Source organism: Sylvia atricapilla, chromosome 1 (assembly GCF_009819655.1).
Source record: "Sylvia atricapilla isolate bSylAtr1 chromosome 1, bSylAtr1.pri, whole genome shotgun sequence".
In the NCBI taxonomy this organism is placed as follows: Eukaryota; Metazoa; Chordata; class Aves; order Passeriformes; family Sylviidae; genus Sylvia; species Sylvia atricapilla.
The window spans coordinates 13,581,341-13,593,358 of NC_089140.1; the positions used below are offsets into that span (position 1 = coordinate 13,581,341).

The 12,018-nt window shown below is 37.7% G+C and overlaps 1 protein-coding gene across 7 annotated transcripts in view; it reads left to right on the forward strand.

Annotated features, from left to right (window-relative positions):
* The window catches only part of PARD3 (par-3 family cell polarity regulator), a 525,862-nt gene that overhangs the window by 246,747 nt on the left and 267,097 nt on the right, over positions 1-12,018 (forward strand). For 6 of the 7 annotated variants that reach the window (XM_066315111.1, XM_066315121.1, XM_066315138.1 and 3 more), the window contains exons 10-12: positions 5,271-5,410; positions 6,959-7,087; positions 10,950-10,988. In XM_066315111.1, coding sequence (XP_066171208.1) covers positions 5,271-5,410; positions 6,959-7,087; positions 10,950-10,988 — 308 coding nt within the window. The remainder of the gene's footprint in view (positions 1-5,270; positions 5,411-6,958; positions 7,088-10,949; positions 10,989-12,018) is intronic. The other variant, XM_066315129.1, reaches the window with a different exon arrangement.

Below are 12,018 nucleotides of genomic sequence, written 5' to 3' on the forward strand. Positions count from 1 at the left end.
CCTGACTACACATGCACAGATTCTGAAAATATGGGGCTTAAACTAGGAGCAGTAAAATGGTCTTGGTTAGTTTAGTGATGCCCCTTAGAATAAGAACATATTTGCTGTCAAATCTTACATGAGGTTCAGTCCTTAAAAAAACCCCCTGGTTTCCAATGTGGAAAACTAGGATAATTACCTCAGGAGTCATCCATCTGTATCTTGATCTCCAGAAACAGTCTCCTCTGAAAAAAACCAGGAGGTTGAAGTGCTTGAAAAGAGTGTCCGCTCTCACTATTGTCAGGGAACATTTGGCCCCTCTGCTTAGATTTATTATAATGTTATCTATCTCCTTATACTCCAGTATAATCTACTACTTTCATGAAGCGACAGTGCTTTATTTTTTAATTTTTGTGTCACACACTTTTTCTACCTGTAACCAACCTCGCTTATTGTTTCAGGAAAGGGAGAGTGTGCTCTTTGTCTTGCATGAAGAATCTACACTTTCCCCTGCAGCAATCCTTTATTCTATCTGAGGATTGTTCACCCACATGTGTTTTCCTTGTTAAGGTTACTCTGAAATGTTCTCTGCCTTTCTTGTATAAGTACTAAAAAATGTGGTGCCCAATTGTCAATTTCTAGATGTTTTTTATTGTTTTAGAAGTGAAATTTTCTGTGTTTCTTGTTGTTTGTTTGTTTGTTTGTAGTTGTTTGTTAAATTTAGAGAGATCTGTATTGAACTTCCTGAGAACTCATATGCATTTTCTTAAATTAGACTTGAAGGAAGAGCATGATTTAATTTTAACACTGCTTAGAGTGCTGAAAGGCAAGACAAGAGAAGTATTCTAAGATGCTGAGATGGTAGGTCCTTCAGTTATTCTTTACTGGTCTCTGAACCAGTGTCCTTTTGAGACGGGTGAAAACACTGCAGAGGTGATCCTGGCTTTTTGTATTGTATCCTGTCTGTATTTCTACCCGGGAGCACATTTTGTTGCTAAGAGTTTAGACCTGCAGTTGGTGCTGAATGAGGAATGCACAGCTTTTTGTAAAGAATAGCCTTAGAAAGACAGAAATGTTATGCCAGACACATTCTTTCCACAATCAAGAAGCTAATCCCAGCACTAGCGAGAAATTAAACACTTCTTCTCTGGGAGATAAGAGTCTAGTCACCTGTAGTAAAATTTAATAAAATTTTTAACATTCTGTCAGTTTATGATCAGACTGCTTCCAAATGAAATTATGATGTTCGTTTTGGAAATATGTTTAATTAAATTAGAGGAATGGATTTCCTCTCCCCCTTACCTTAAAGCTACCAAAGAACTTTTTTCTTCCAAAACAGCAACTGACAAATCGAATCTGCCACTTTTCTTTTTGCACAAAATAGATCTTTTACCATTGCCCTTTTTATTAGTTTCGAACTACTTTGTCTTCAGCTCAGAGATGGCTGAGCTCTTGAGGGTAATGAGACTTTAGAAGGCGTGTTCAGCATCACATTCAAGAAAAAAGGAGAACTCTAACTTGTCGAGAGAGCTGTTGATTTATCAAAGAAGCCTAAGAAGTCGAATTACACAAATTAATGGGTAATTTTTAAATGTTATTAACACTTTGTATAACTTGATCATTGTCAGAGATGACATCTATAGAAGGAAGAAGTCTTCTACACTTTCAAAAATTTACCCTTTTTAAAATCCAGAAGAGATTAAGGGGAACATAGCTCAAAAATCTAAACATTGCAAAGTAAAGCTCATAGCTTTGTGTAGGATGAATCCTGCGTTTTCTAAAATATGGAAATTTCTTCTGTTTTCTATTCATTCTATTCTGCCTGTATGTGTGTCCAGTCTCTCCTGCATTACTAGCATAAATCAGAGAAGCCTACAATATGTTTGCACAGTTCACTCATTATTATAATGCAGTTTTGCACCCTAAGAACTGAAAACATTTTAGCAGCAGGAAGATATTAAGATCTTATATGTATTTCTATCAAGAGGAGAATGGAAATGAATGGAGTGGAGAGAACTAAATCAAGTTATGTGTATAAAAAAGAAAAAAAATTAAAATCAATTCAGTCACAGAAGTCATATTTATTTTTGTCCTCGGTTGGATGTATCCATTTATTTCCCAGTGTTGTGAACATCTGATTTATATATAATAAGCATAATAGTTTATGAAGCTGTATCATCCAGCGAAGAGCAGCTATGGGGCATGAATAGCCAGCTGAAGCAGAGAAGTGGTAAAAGGAAAATTACACCCAAAAGCTGCCTCATGCAAAGCTGCACACAGCAGCACAGTAAAATATAGCTAGTTGAGGCCCCTTCATTTTACAGAAACAAGCAATTAGAATTTTCTTCTGCTAATATCTGGGCTCAGTGTGGATTTGTGACGTTCTGCAGGCTTTGGTAAAGACTTTCTGGAGATTTGACAGTAGAAAATGCCACATTCCAAATTTATATCCTGTGTGCATTTGTAATGTGAACATTTCAACTTCTGTTTTTTCCATGGGGGTTTGAAGTGCTGTGTGTGAACCAGACATCTGTAATGATGCTGTAATCAGGCAATAGGGATTAAGCTTATTAATAATGAAATATTGTCCTGGGAGTGCACTCGTGTTCTGATATTACTTTAGAAATTTTACCAGACAAAACCTGTACTCAAAGAGAAGTATTCATTGCTGATCCTTATAATAAGAAAAAGATAAATTCCATAAAAAGCGGAGATGTGACTTAAAAAAAACTTATTCAGATCATCTTCACGTATTGCAGGGAATTAAAGAGCTCTATGAATGTTTGAAGCATCATTAAAATTGGGAGGTCTCCTAAGTAAAATATGGATGTTATGAGATCTAGTATATTTTTTATCTCTATGTAACAGCACAGATAAATGTATTTGCTTGAAAGTGGATGAAGACTTTCAAATTCAAATGTCAACTGTCTTGAATACTGCAGAAGAAAGTGAAGTTGTCCCAAAATAATTAGCCTAGAGGAACTGATCCATGTTTCCTAAACAATAAGATCTATCTGTCCTTACTGTGTATACAGGAGCACTTAGTTATGTTCAAGATGAAGATTTTAAAACCTTGTGTCATGCCCAGTCCTGTCACCTGTGTCAGTTTACTTCTTGCCATGATTTCAGTCTTGATAATAAAATGTCTTTTCATAAATTTTAATCAAATGCAGTTGGGCAGATTTCAGAAATCTCTATGTCGAGTACTGGTTGCTGTATTTGACTCCTGCTTTCTTTTCATGTGTAAATATTAATCTGCTCCCTAGGAAAGTAGGTTTAGCAATTAAACATTAGGCAGCAGAATTTAATTAATTTATAGAAATTAAGTAACATTGTGGTGAGTTGACCTTGGATGGACACGAGGTGCCCACCAAGCAGCTCTATCACTCACCCTCCTCAGCTGGACAAGGGAGGTGAAACACTGCAAAAAGCTTGTAGGTTGAGATAAGACCAGAGAGAGATCACTCACCAATTGCTGTCACTGAAACCAACTTGACTTGGGGAAATTAATTTAATTTACTGCCAATCAAATCAAAGTAGAGTAATGAGAAATAAAACCAAATCTTAAAACATGTTCCCCTGCCCCCTCCCTTCCTCCTGTACTCATCTTTACTCATGAATTCTCTACCTCCTCCTCCCAGCACTGCACAGGGATGGGGAATGGGAGCTGCAGTCAGTTCATTTCATGTTGTCTCTGCTCTACCATGGACCTACATGCACAGCAGGGGCACAGCTGCATCTCCATCATCTTCTCCCTGGGCTGCAGGGAAATCTCTGCTCCAGCACCTGAAGCACCTCTTCCCTTTTTTTTTCTGCATTGACCTTTGATCTGCAGAGCTCTCTTGCTCACTCGTCTCTCTGGCTGCTGTTTCACAGTTGTTTGGTTGTTGTTTTTTGGGTTTTTTTGTGGTTTTTTTGTTTGTTTGTTTGTTTGTTTTCTTCTAAATAAATTAACACCTCAAATGATTCAGTAGTTGTGTGTCTTTCACACAGTTTGTGTTACACTTCCCAGGGCTTGGCGAGCAGTAACTTGGTGACTGTTTCATAAAAGTTTGGTTTCTGTCCCCATGACATTTCACAAAGGTGTGTGCTGTATAGCTTTTAGGGACCTCCCTGGTATTGCTGAATCCCAAGGGCAGGTTGCCATTGTAGGTCAGCTTAAGTGTAGGTTGGGCCTGTGAGTGCCTAGCAAGGCAACTGGAACTGTAGATGTGCCTTGACAACCTCTGAGAAGTTTCAAATGGAAGCTGTAGGTGCTGACACTGTGTTGGGATGCTCTCCACTGCATGGCCAGCTATTTTCATGCTACATTACGTGTCCCCAGTAGACTTGATGTGTAATTTTGAAGGGAGAGTGGCAGTTTTTTGTAGAGTTTCAGGGGTTGTTGGTAACATTGCACAGATTGCATCTAAGGGAGGATCACAAACAAACTTTCTGTGTAGTAGGAAAGGCTCCTGTTTGTCCTCAGCTTGTGAATCCCAGAACTGATGATATACTTCATTTCTCTGAAATACAGACAAGTCTCATTTACCGTATTGACTGGACTTCTGCTCTGGATTTCTCCAGGTCATTTTTAAGTGCCTCTGTTTTGCTTCCGTCTGTCTTGGCCAAGTGTAGTCAGTCACCTGGATGTACAGCAGGGCCTCAGACGTGGCAGCATGGGTTTGCTCCCTGCCTGCATGACAGACAGTGGGGTGGAACCCAGTGAGAGCTGAGGTGAAGCCTGAAGAAAGAGGAGCTGTTGACTGAAAACAACAGCCTGAGGTCCCCAGAACAAGAGAAATGAGACCACTGAGGTCCAGTAGTGCCACCTACCAGTATCCACAAGTGAGACACACTGCCAGGGTCCAGCAGTGAGCTGACAGAGCTCCATGCCCAGCAGCATTGGCTGACTGTCGCCGATGAAAGAGCTGCAAAAAGAAGGGATCATTGATGAGATCCAGATTGACAAGGGGGAAGACAGTGATAGGATATCAGATATGCTTTGTTCTGATTCCTTGTCACTCAGCTCATCTGAAATAGAAAGTTGGAAATATGGCAATGACTTGGAAGTCATCAGAACAGCAAGTTGCAAGGAGTGCCTGCTGAACCACCTGTGCCCAAACTCAGTGCTTCAGCTACAGCTTTCTTGTAGATATTTTGCCTTTTTTTTTTTTGTCATGAAGTAATTCTTGCATTTTATATGTATTTTCATGGATTGTATCAGTGAGGTATACATACATTCTGCTTGGTAAAAATAATATGCAATATAAAATGTGCATTTAAACTAGTAATGTACATTCTTTATGCAGGTACAGAAGGCTTGGGATTTAGCATTACTTCAAGAGATGTCCCAATTGGTGGCTCTGCTCCAATTTATGTGAAAAACATCCTTCCGAGAGGTGCAGCTATTCAAGATGGGAGATTGAAAGCTGGAGACCGATTAATTGAGGTGAGGAGATATTACATGTTCCTTGTCTGTGTTTTGGCATGAGCCCATGAGCCCACACACTCTATCACTTTCAGAGGCTTATAGTGTTTTATGTTACAGGAGAATTTTTCCTATTTTTGGTGTTTTTTTTTTTTGTTTGTTTTTTTTTGTTTTTTTTTTTTTTTTTTTTTAGGTAATAGGTCAAGTTGCTGGGCTTTTTCAGTACATAACTGAAGAGCTGGATCCAGACATTCTGCAAAAAACATAAATTTACCTGTCCCTATGTGAATGTAGTGTCATAGTCATAGTTTCTGTTTAGGAATATATTGAAGCAAAGTGATTTTTACCTAGTCAGTAGAATTAAATCATTATGGAGTGACAAACCAGAAATTATTGAAGATGTTGTCAAGGATGGGAGGCACATCCTTAAAAGGTTTAGTGAATTAACTGAAAGGGACATAAGAGGAGAGGAGTCCTACAGAGAATCAAGGCCACTTCCCTCCTGAAGTAAGGATGTCCTCAAGGGAACTAAATTTCTGTTAGATTGGTGCACTGCAGAGATCTTTCTGCAAAGCTAGCTGGAATGAAAGAAGATGTTACCACCCACAGCTCTTCATTACTGTCCCTAAGCCAAATGACACCGGAGGTGCAGCTGAGTCTGTAAGTGCCTCTCAGTGCTCTAACTTCACTTTAGTGCAAAATTGGCCAAGTCAGCTTGAATTGTTGCTGGAGGATGGCCCCTGTAATTACTGTAATTCAAGGTAACCCAGATGACTTGGGTAGAAGGGGACTAAGAAGCATTTAAGACGACAGCTATGGCATCTTAACTGTGTGAGCTGTGCTCTCTTATGAGGCGAAGGAAAAAAATGGTTTTCTGACTTCTGAGCACCATGCTCCCTTGCTTAACACTGTTAATTGATTTGCCTTCATTTCCAAAATGTTTCTGAGCAGGCAAGCCTGAGATTATTCAGTCTTTCTCTGGCTTCTCCCTTACTGAAGTTAGCCCATACACTGGGAAATCCTGCATGTATTCCATACCTGCCTGTCCTGACAGTGGCATGTGGAGGCAAAATGATTGGACTGCTGAACAGAGGCAGGAGCAGCAGTCCCAAGGTTATACAGGGAAAGAATTACTTTCTACTTTTGTCAAAATACGTTGTGCTGCATATATTTGGAAGCTATGTATAACACCAAGACACATGGAAACAGGACCAGTTTGGGATCATACGTTGATTTTGCTGAAAGATATTTATGCAGACGTTCTTGTAAGAATCGCTGGTAAATGGGGTTTGTTGGCTTTAGAGTGTAGTGGTCTGTACCCTTGCTGCTGAAAAGGAGGGAAGTATAAATGCCTGGCTTGTTATTTGTATTTATATGGGAAGGATGACCATTCAATTAGTTCTGTTAAATGAAATCTGCTAATAAGCAGATTGCTCCAGTGAGAGATTTTTAATACTGTCCCATTTTTTAATACTGTCCCGTATGATTGACATGACTTTTTGCTATAAGTGTCTGCTGGTTTCCCTGCTTTTGGAGTCTTACTGATGCCTAACATTTCCTTTGTTACAGGTAAATGGAGTCGATTTAACAGGCAAAACTCAAGAAGAAGTTGTGTCCTTGCTGCGAAGTACCAAGATGGGAGGAACCGTTGCCCTTTTGATTTTTCGACAGGAAGAAACATTCCATCCAAGGGAACTGGTGCGTAAAATAGAGAGCAGCTAAGAGATTTAGATGAGTATGAGCAAATGATTTGATCTTGTCTCCTGTTAGTAAACGTGCGTGGCCAGCGCTGAATATAAGAAAAAGAAAAAGAGCTATTTTGCTATATTTAGAATATTTTACATGCGTGTTTTCTATTTTCTTGAAGATCTACTGTTGGAATTAAGTATTTGTTGATAATGTATAAGTGAGAGCTTTATTTTGAGTGAAAATGTTTATTATAGGAAAAGCTATTGCATAGACTTTATTTGGATGCATGCAGACAAGTAGATTGTTTCATATCTTTCATAAGGACAAATCTATGTTTGAATGCCTGCCATCTGTCCCACTACCTGCTCACTAATATGTTCTCAAACATATTATGCCAAAATAGGATATGTAAATACCTTTCTATCAAAAAGTGGAAAATATAAGAAGTAGTAGCCTTTTTTGAATATAAATGAAATCTCTGGAATGGAAACCCTGCAGTTATTAATTTAGCAGGGCAATTCAGAAGATGTTTCTAAGGAATTTACATTAAATAGGAAAAAATTATGTTTCATACTGTACCTCATCCACTTGCATAATGTATATTGAAATTTCTCTGATAATTATTCAAGATAACTTCTGTTATGAAAAGGTAGACTCTGAATGGTGGCAGTTTTACTTTGTTCTGTACTCAATTAAACTGCTGAAGTTATTTATTATTTGTATTATTGTAGCTATATACAGCTCTAGAATAACTTACTTGGCTGCATTATTGTGAGAAGATAGACAAATATAAGTATGATGAATTAATAACTTCATTTGCCTATTGGTTTTGTATTATTTTGAATGCAAATAAAATGGATTTTTGTTTGGCCATTTCAAGATATTAAACATTAGCCTTTTACTTTTCTAAACTACTATTAAACCTAGGAAGCTAAAGTGGCAGGGAAGGTTGCAAATGAACCGACTTTTACCTTAAAATTCTTGGAATGTGCCTTCAAGTGCTGAAGTGAAAACTGTCATAAAGTGAAGAGAAATAAAAAATTTGAAATCCTATTACACCTTACTTTATCACTGTAACAGTGAAAGCAATTTGTTTATAAGTTCCTGTGGTATAATTTTCATGGCATTGCTATCTTTCATAAAGGTGAATGAAAATGCTTTTTGAGATTTCTAAATAAACTTAGAAAATGTCATAATTTTGTGTATATTATTTCTGTGGTAAAATGAGGAAGTTTTAATGCACAATTTGACGTGAGATTTTCTTTAAATAATTGGAAACAAATATATGGTGTAATTAATTTGAGATTTAATAGCAATACATTATCTAGTTTTAAAAAACCAGCAAGTTTGAAGGAGTTCAAGCTCAGCAGCCTCTGTGCTGTGGCTCAGGCAGTTCTCTCTCAACTACTTTGGCAAAGTCCAGTGTAGGGAGGCCAGACCTTGCTGTGGCTGTGTCAGGTAGCAGACGGGCTTTGCAGTGTGTAATGAGATCAGGTCTGAACTGGTGTATTCTTCTGAAGCTCCAGTTGAGCAAATGGTATTGTGAGGATCTGACAGTACGTGTGTGATGATCCTCTGTTGCATAAGGATTTGTTTGCATTCTGACATGAAGAACTCTTAGGTATGCACTGCTGACTGCTGTCAAAGAGCAGGAGCAGAATTCTTAGGGAAGGTGTTGAACTAAAAGTCATCATAAAGGCTGTTCTTTCTTCTCTGGTAAGAAATAATCCTTAAAAATATATAAAGTAAGCCTTTTCAACCAGCTCCTGTCACTGATTTTTACTGGCTTTTTGAAAAAAAAAACAAAACCAAAAACCCCAAAACAAATAAAAACCCCAACCAACCAACCAAAAAAAGCCAAGAAAAAAAGAAAGAAAATTAATATTGAAGTAGGGAGGAGAATGACCTGAAATCATGTCCATTCATCTTTTACACATGCAGACCTTCTCTGACCACTTAGGAACAATTTGTGTTTGCATCCTATTTCTTTCATATTTTCTACATTTGTGTGCTTTAAAATATTAACTGAATGAGATGTGTCTCAGAAACCATATGTATAAAATCATGTTATTTGATGTTATCCATCTTATTAAGGGTAGAACTTGCTGTTGCTTACTGAGAACACTCAATATTAAAACCATTTCATACTTGCCAATGTTTGTATAGATAGTAATCCAAATAAAACAGGTGTTTAGATTTTATGTTTTATGTTTCGGGTTATGGCTTGTTGAATGACTTTTGAAAAAAATCTGAACATCTTTGGGTTTCTTTTTAAGTAAAATGAACATATTAAATTTCAGGAAAGTTAAAGAGTTTAACATTGCTGTTATTATCTGTAAGGGGCTTATGAAAATGTGTAATTGTAGCTAAAATTTAGAGGATTGTTAAACTGAGCCCATTTAGTTTGATGTGGGATCTCTGAAGCTTGTGTGGATCAGGTCAGGTGTGTGATGATCCAGTACAGCAGAGCATGATAAAAATGAGGAAAATGTGGAAACAGGGAATAAAATCAAGTTGGCAGAAGTAAGCTTTTCTAATTAGTAAGATCTGGAAGGATGACCATGTTTCTTTAGAATACTGGACATTTATTCCTTCCACAGTTACCTAATGCCAGATAGGTAATGTTTTGGGGCTTTTTCACACTGATGTGAGCTAGAGACATATTATCTTTTAAAAGCCTTCCCTCCCTGCCCCCTCTTTTTACCGAAGAAGGGCTGAGGATTACTCTGGTTAAGTAGAGCTCCTGGAGCACTCTGGTTATCTTATATGACTTGTGAAGCATTTGCTTAGATCTGCCACTGACTGTGGGAATACTCTGAAGGATTGACTTAGGTTATTTAGTTTTTGAGCTATATTCTCACTACCAGCAGCTAGTGGCTGACAGCATTAGTCTCCAGTACCCTAAGAATCAATATGCCCATTGGTACATGTGGGAACTTTACATTTTCCTTGTAGTTGTCTTCGTTGTTTTTCTTACTGATTGTTGGCTTCAGGTTGTAGCTTACTAGATGTTTGTGTTACTGCTTTGCCACTACATTTTTGTGCTTTATCATTGGATTCTCCTGCAAAACCTAAAGCAGAAATGGCCAGTAAACCCTAGCATTTCATTAGGGTCCAGCAGAATGGAGAGAAATAGCAGGTTAGCCCGAAAGGGATCAGCCAGCCAGCACCAAGGTGTCTCCTGAGTTCTCCTGAGGTGGGTTTTAATATAGGTGGGTGTAGGCTTCAAAGAGCTATAGTTCCTCATGTGTTTCCAGAATTGGTTGTGGGATGCATTCTCCGGTGATGTGTGTTTGCCTCATGTGTCCTGAGACACAGGTGAGGAATGCAAAGTACAGGAGGGTCCCATCTCTGGTGTGCTGAATGCATCCTCCTGTCCTGGGGTATGCAGAGCTGCTGTTCTAGTTCATCCAAACGTGCTCAAAAGGGGAATCCCTTGCTAAATGAGAGTGGATTTTTTAAAAAATAGGTACTAGTTTAAAATATTTTGAAGGATTCATCTGGACTGCTGAGGTCATTCTCTGAAAACTTCAAAGCAGAAGGGAAAAGCCAGGGGGGAAGTTCCCTGAATGAGAACGTTCCAACAGCCAGAAAATGGTGCAAATGGTTGTGATTCTTCCTTGGCCAGCCAGTCACCACCCTCATAGCCAGGGGGAGTCAGGTGTATGTACCATAAGGACCCTGGAATTATTTCTGTTCATTTCTCATATAGTGGTTGTTTAGACAAATTTCAGTCAGGGGTGTGATGAGCACCCTTCATTTTTTATTACCACTTCACGTCAGTATTAGAGCTCTTTGTTTATCCCCTTGCTGTTAGATAGTATATGTCGTATGTAGTTGTGTTCTTATTTATTTTTTTTACTTCCTTTAGAATGCAGAACAAAGCCAGTCACAAATTCCAAAGGAAACGGTAAGAGTTTTGTCTTTTCCATACTGGAAGACTCCCAAATGTTTTGAAATTGATATGGCACTTCTCCATCAGTTTTACAGATCCTTCTTTCACCTTATATACTGTAGATGGCTCTCTGTAGCTTCACATTTTAAATGCATTTTTCAATAGAATTTCAAATAATGATTGAAAATTATACACAATTCTCTTACTACATATGTTCAACTGCTATTTGAAATTACATCTCTTATATACAGCCAAAGGCCTAAAGTTAAATGGTAAGAGTAGACTTTAGCTTGGGTTACATATTGAAGCTAATTGTTTAAATCATAATTATATGACAGAAATCTGAGATACAAACACAGAAATTAGTCAACTAGGATTTAATCCTATTTGTATCCTTGTAGTAAAACATTGTTAGTTATTTTAAAGAAACTATATGGAAGTAGTACTAAGTTTAACCTGATCAGGGCTGCAAGAGGTCTGGATGGGATATTCCAGTGAGGCACTAGACTGGGGCTGTGTAATGTTACTATATCTCACTTTAGTCAGTGTAACATGATCAGTCCAATATACAATATACTAATACATCTAAAGAGTTTATCTAAAACAAAATGTGTATGTTGTGAAATACTAACAGAGAATATAACAATAATATATTACCTTAAAGATATAATGGATCTTTTTTAAAAACATCAAGAAACTCCATTCATATTTAAAAATTAAATAATAAAATAGATTGTGGAGAAATTGAGAAGATTCGTATTTGGATTTGAAATGTGTTAGGCTGCTGAAAAACAAAAGAGCTTGTCTAGATAATTCAGAATGTCTTACCAGCAATGGCAAGATGGTGTCTGGAATAGACAGAAAGTCAGGACTAGATAAAGATATGTAAGAGCCAACTCAGTAAGGTAATCAAGGGTATGTTGGTTGATGCTATCAGTTTTTCAGGCCAATGGAATGTAACTGTCAAAATGGGAATTTTGGTTAAATGTTAGCAATATGCACTTCTATCCTTCAGGCTTTCAGTGTCCTTCTCCTTCTGAAAGTC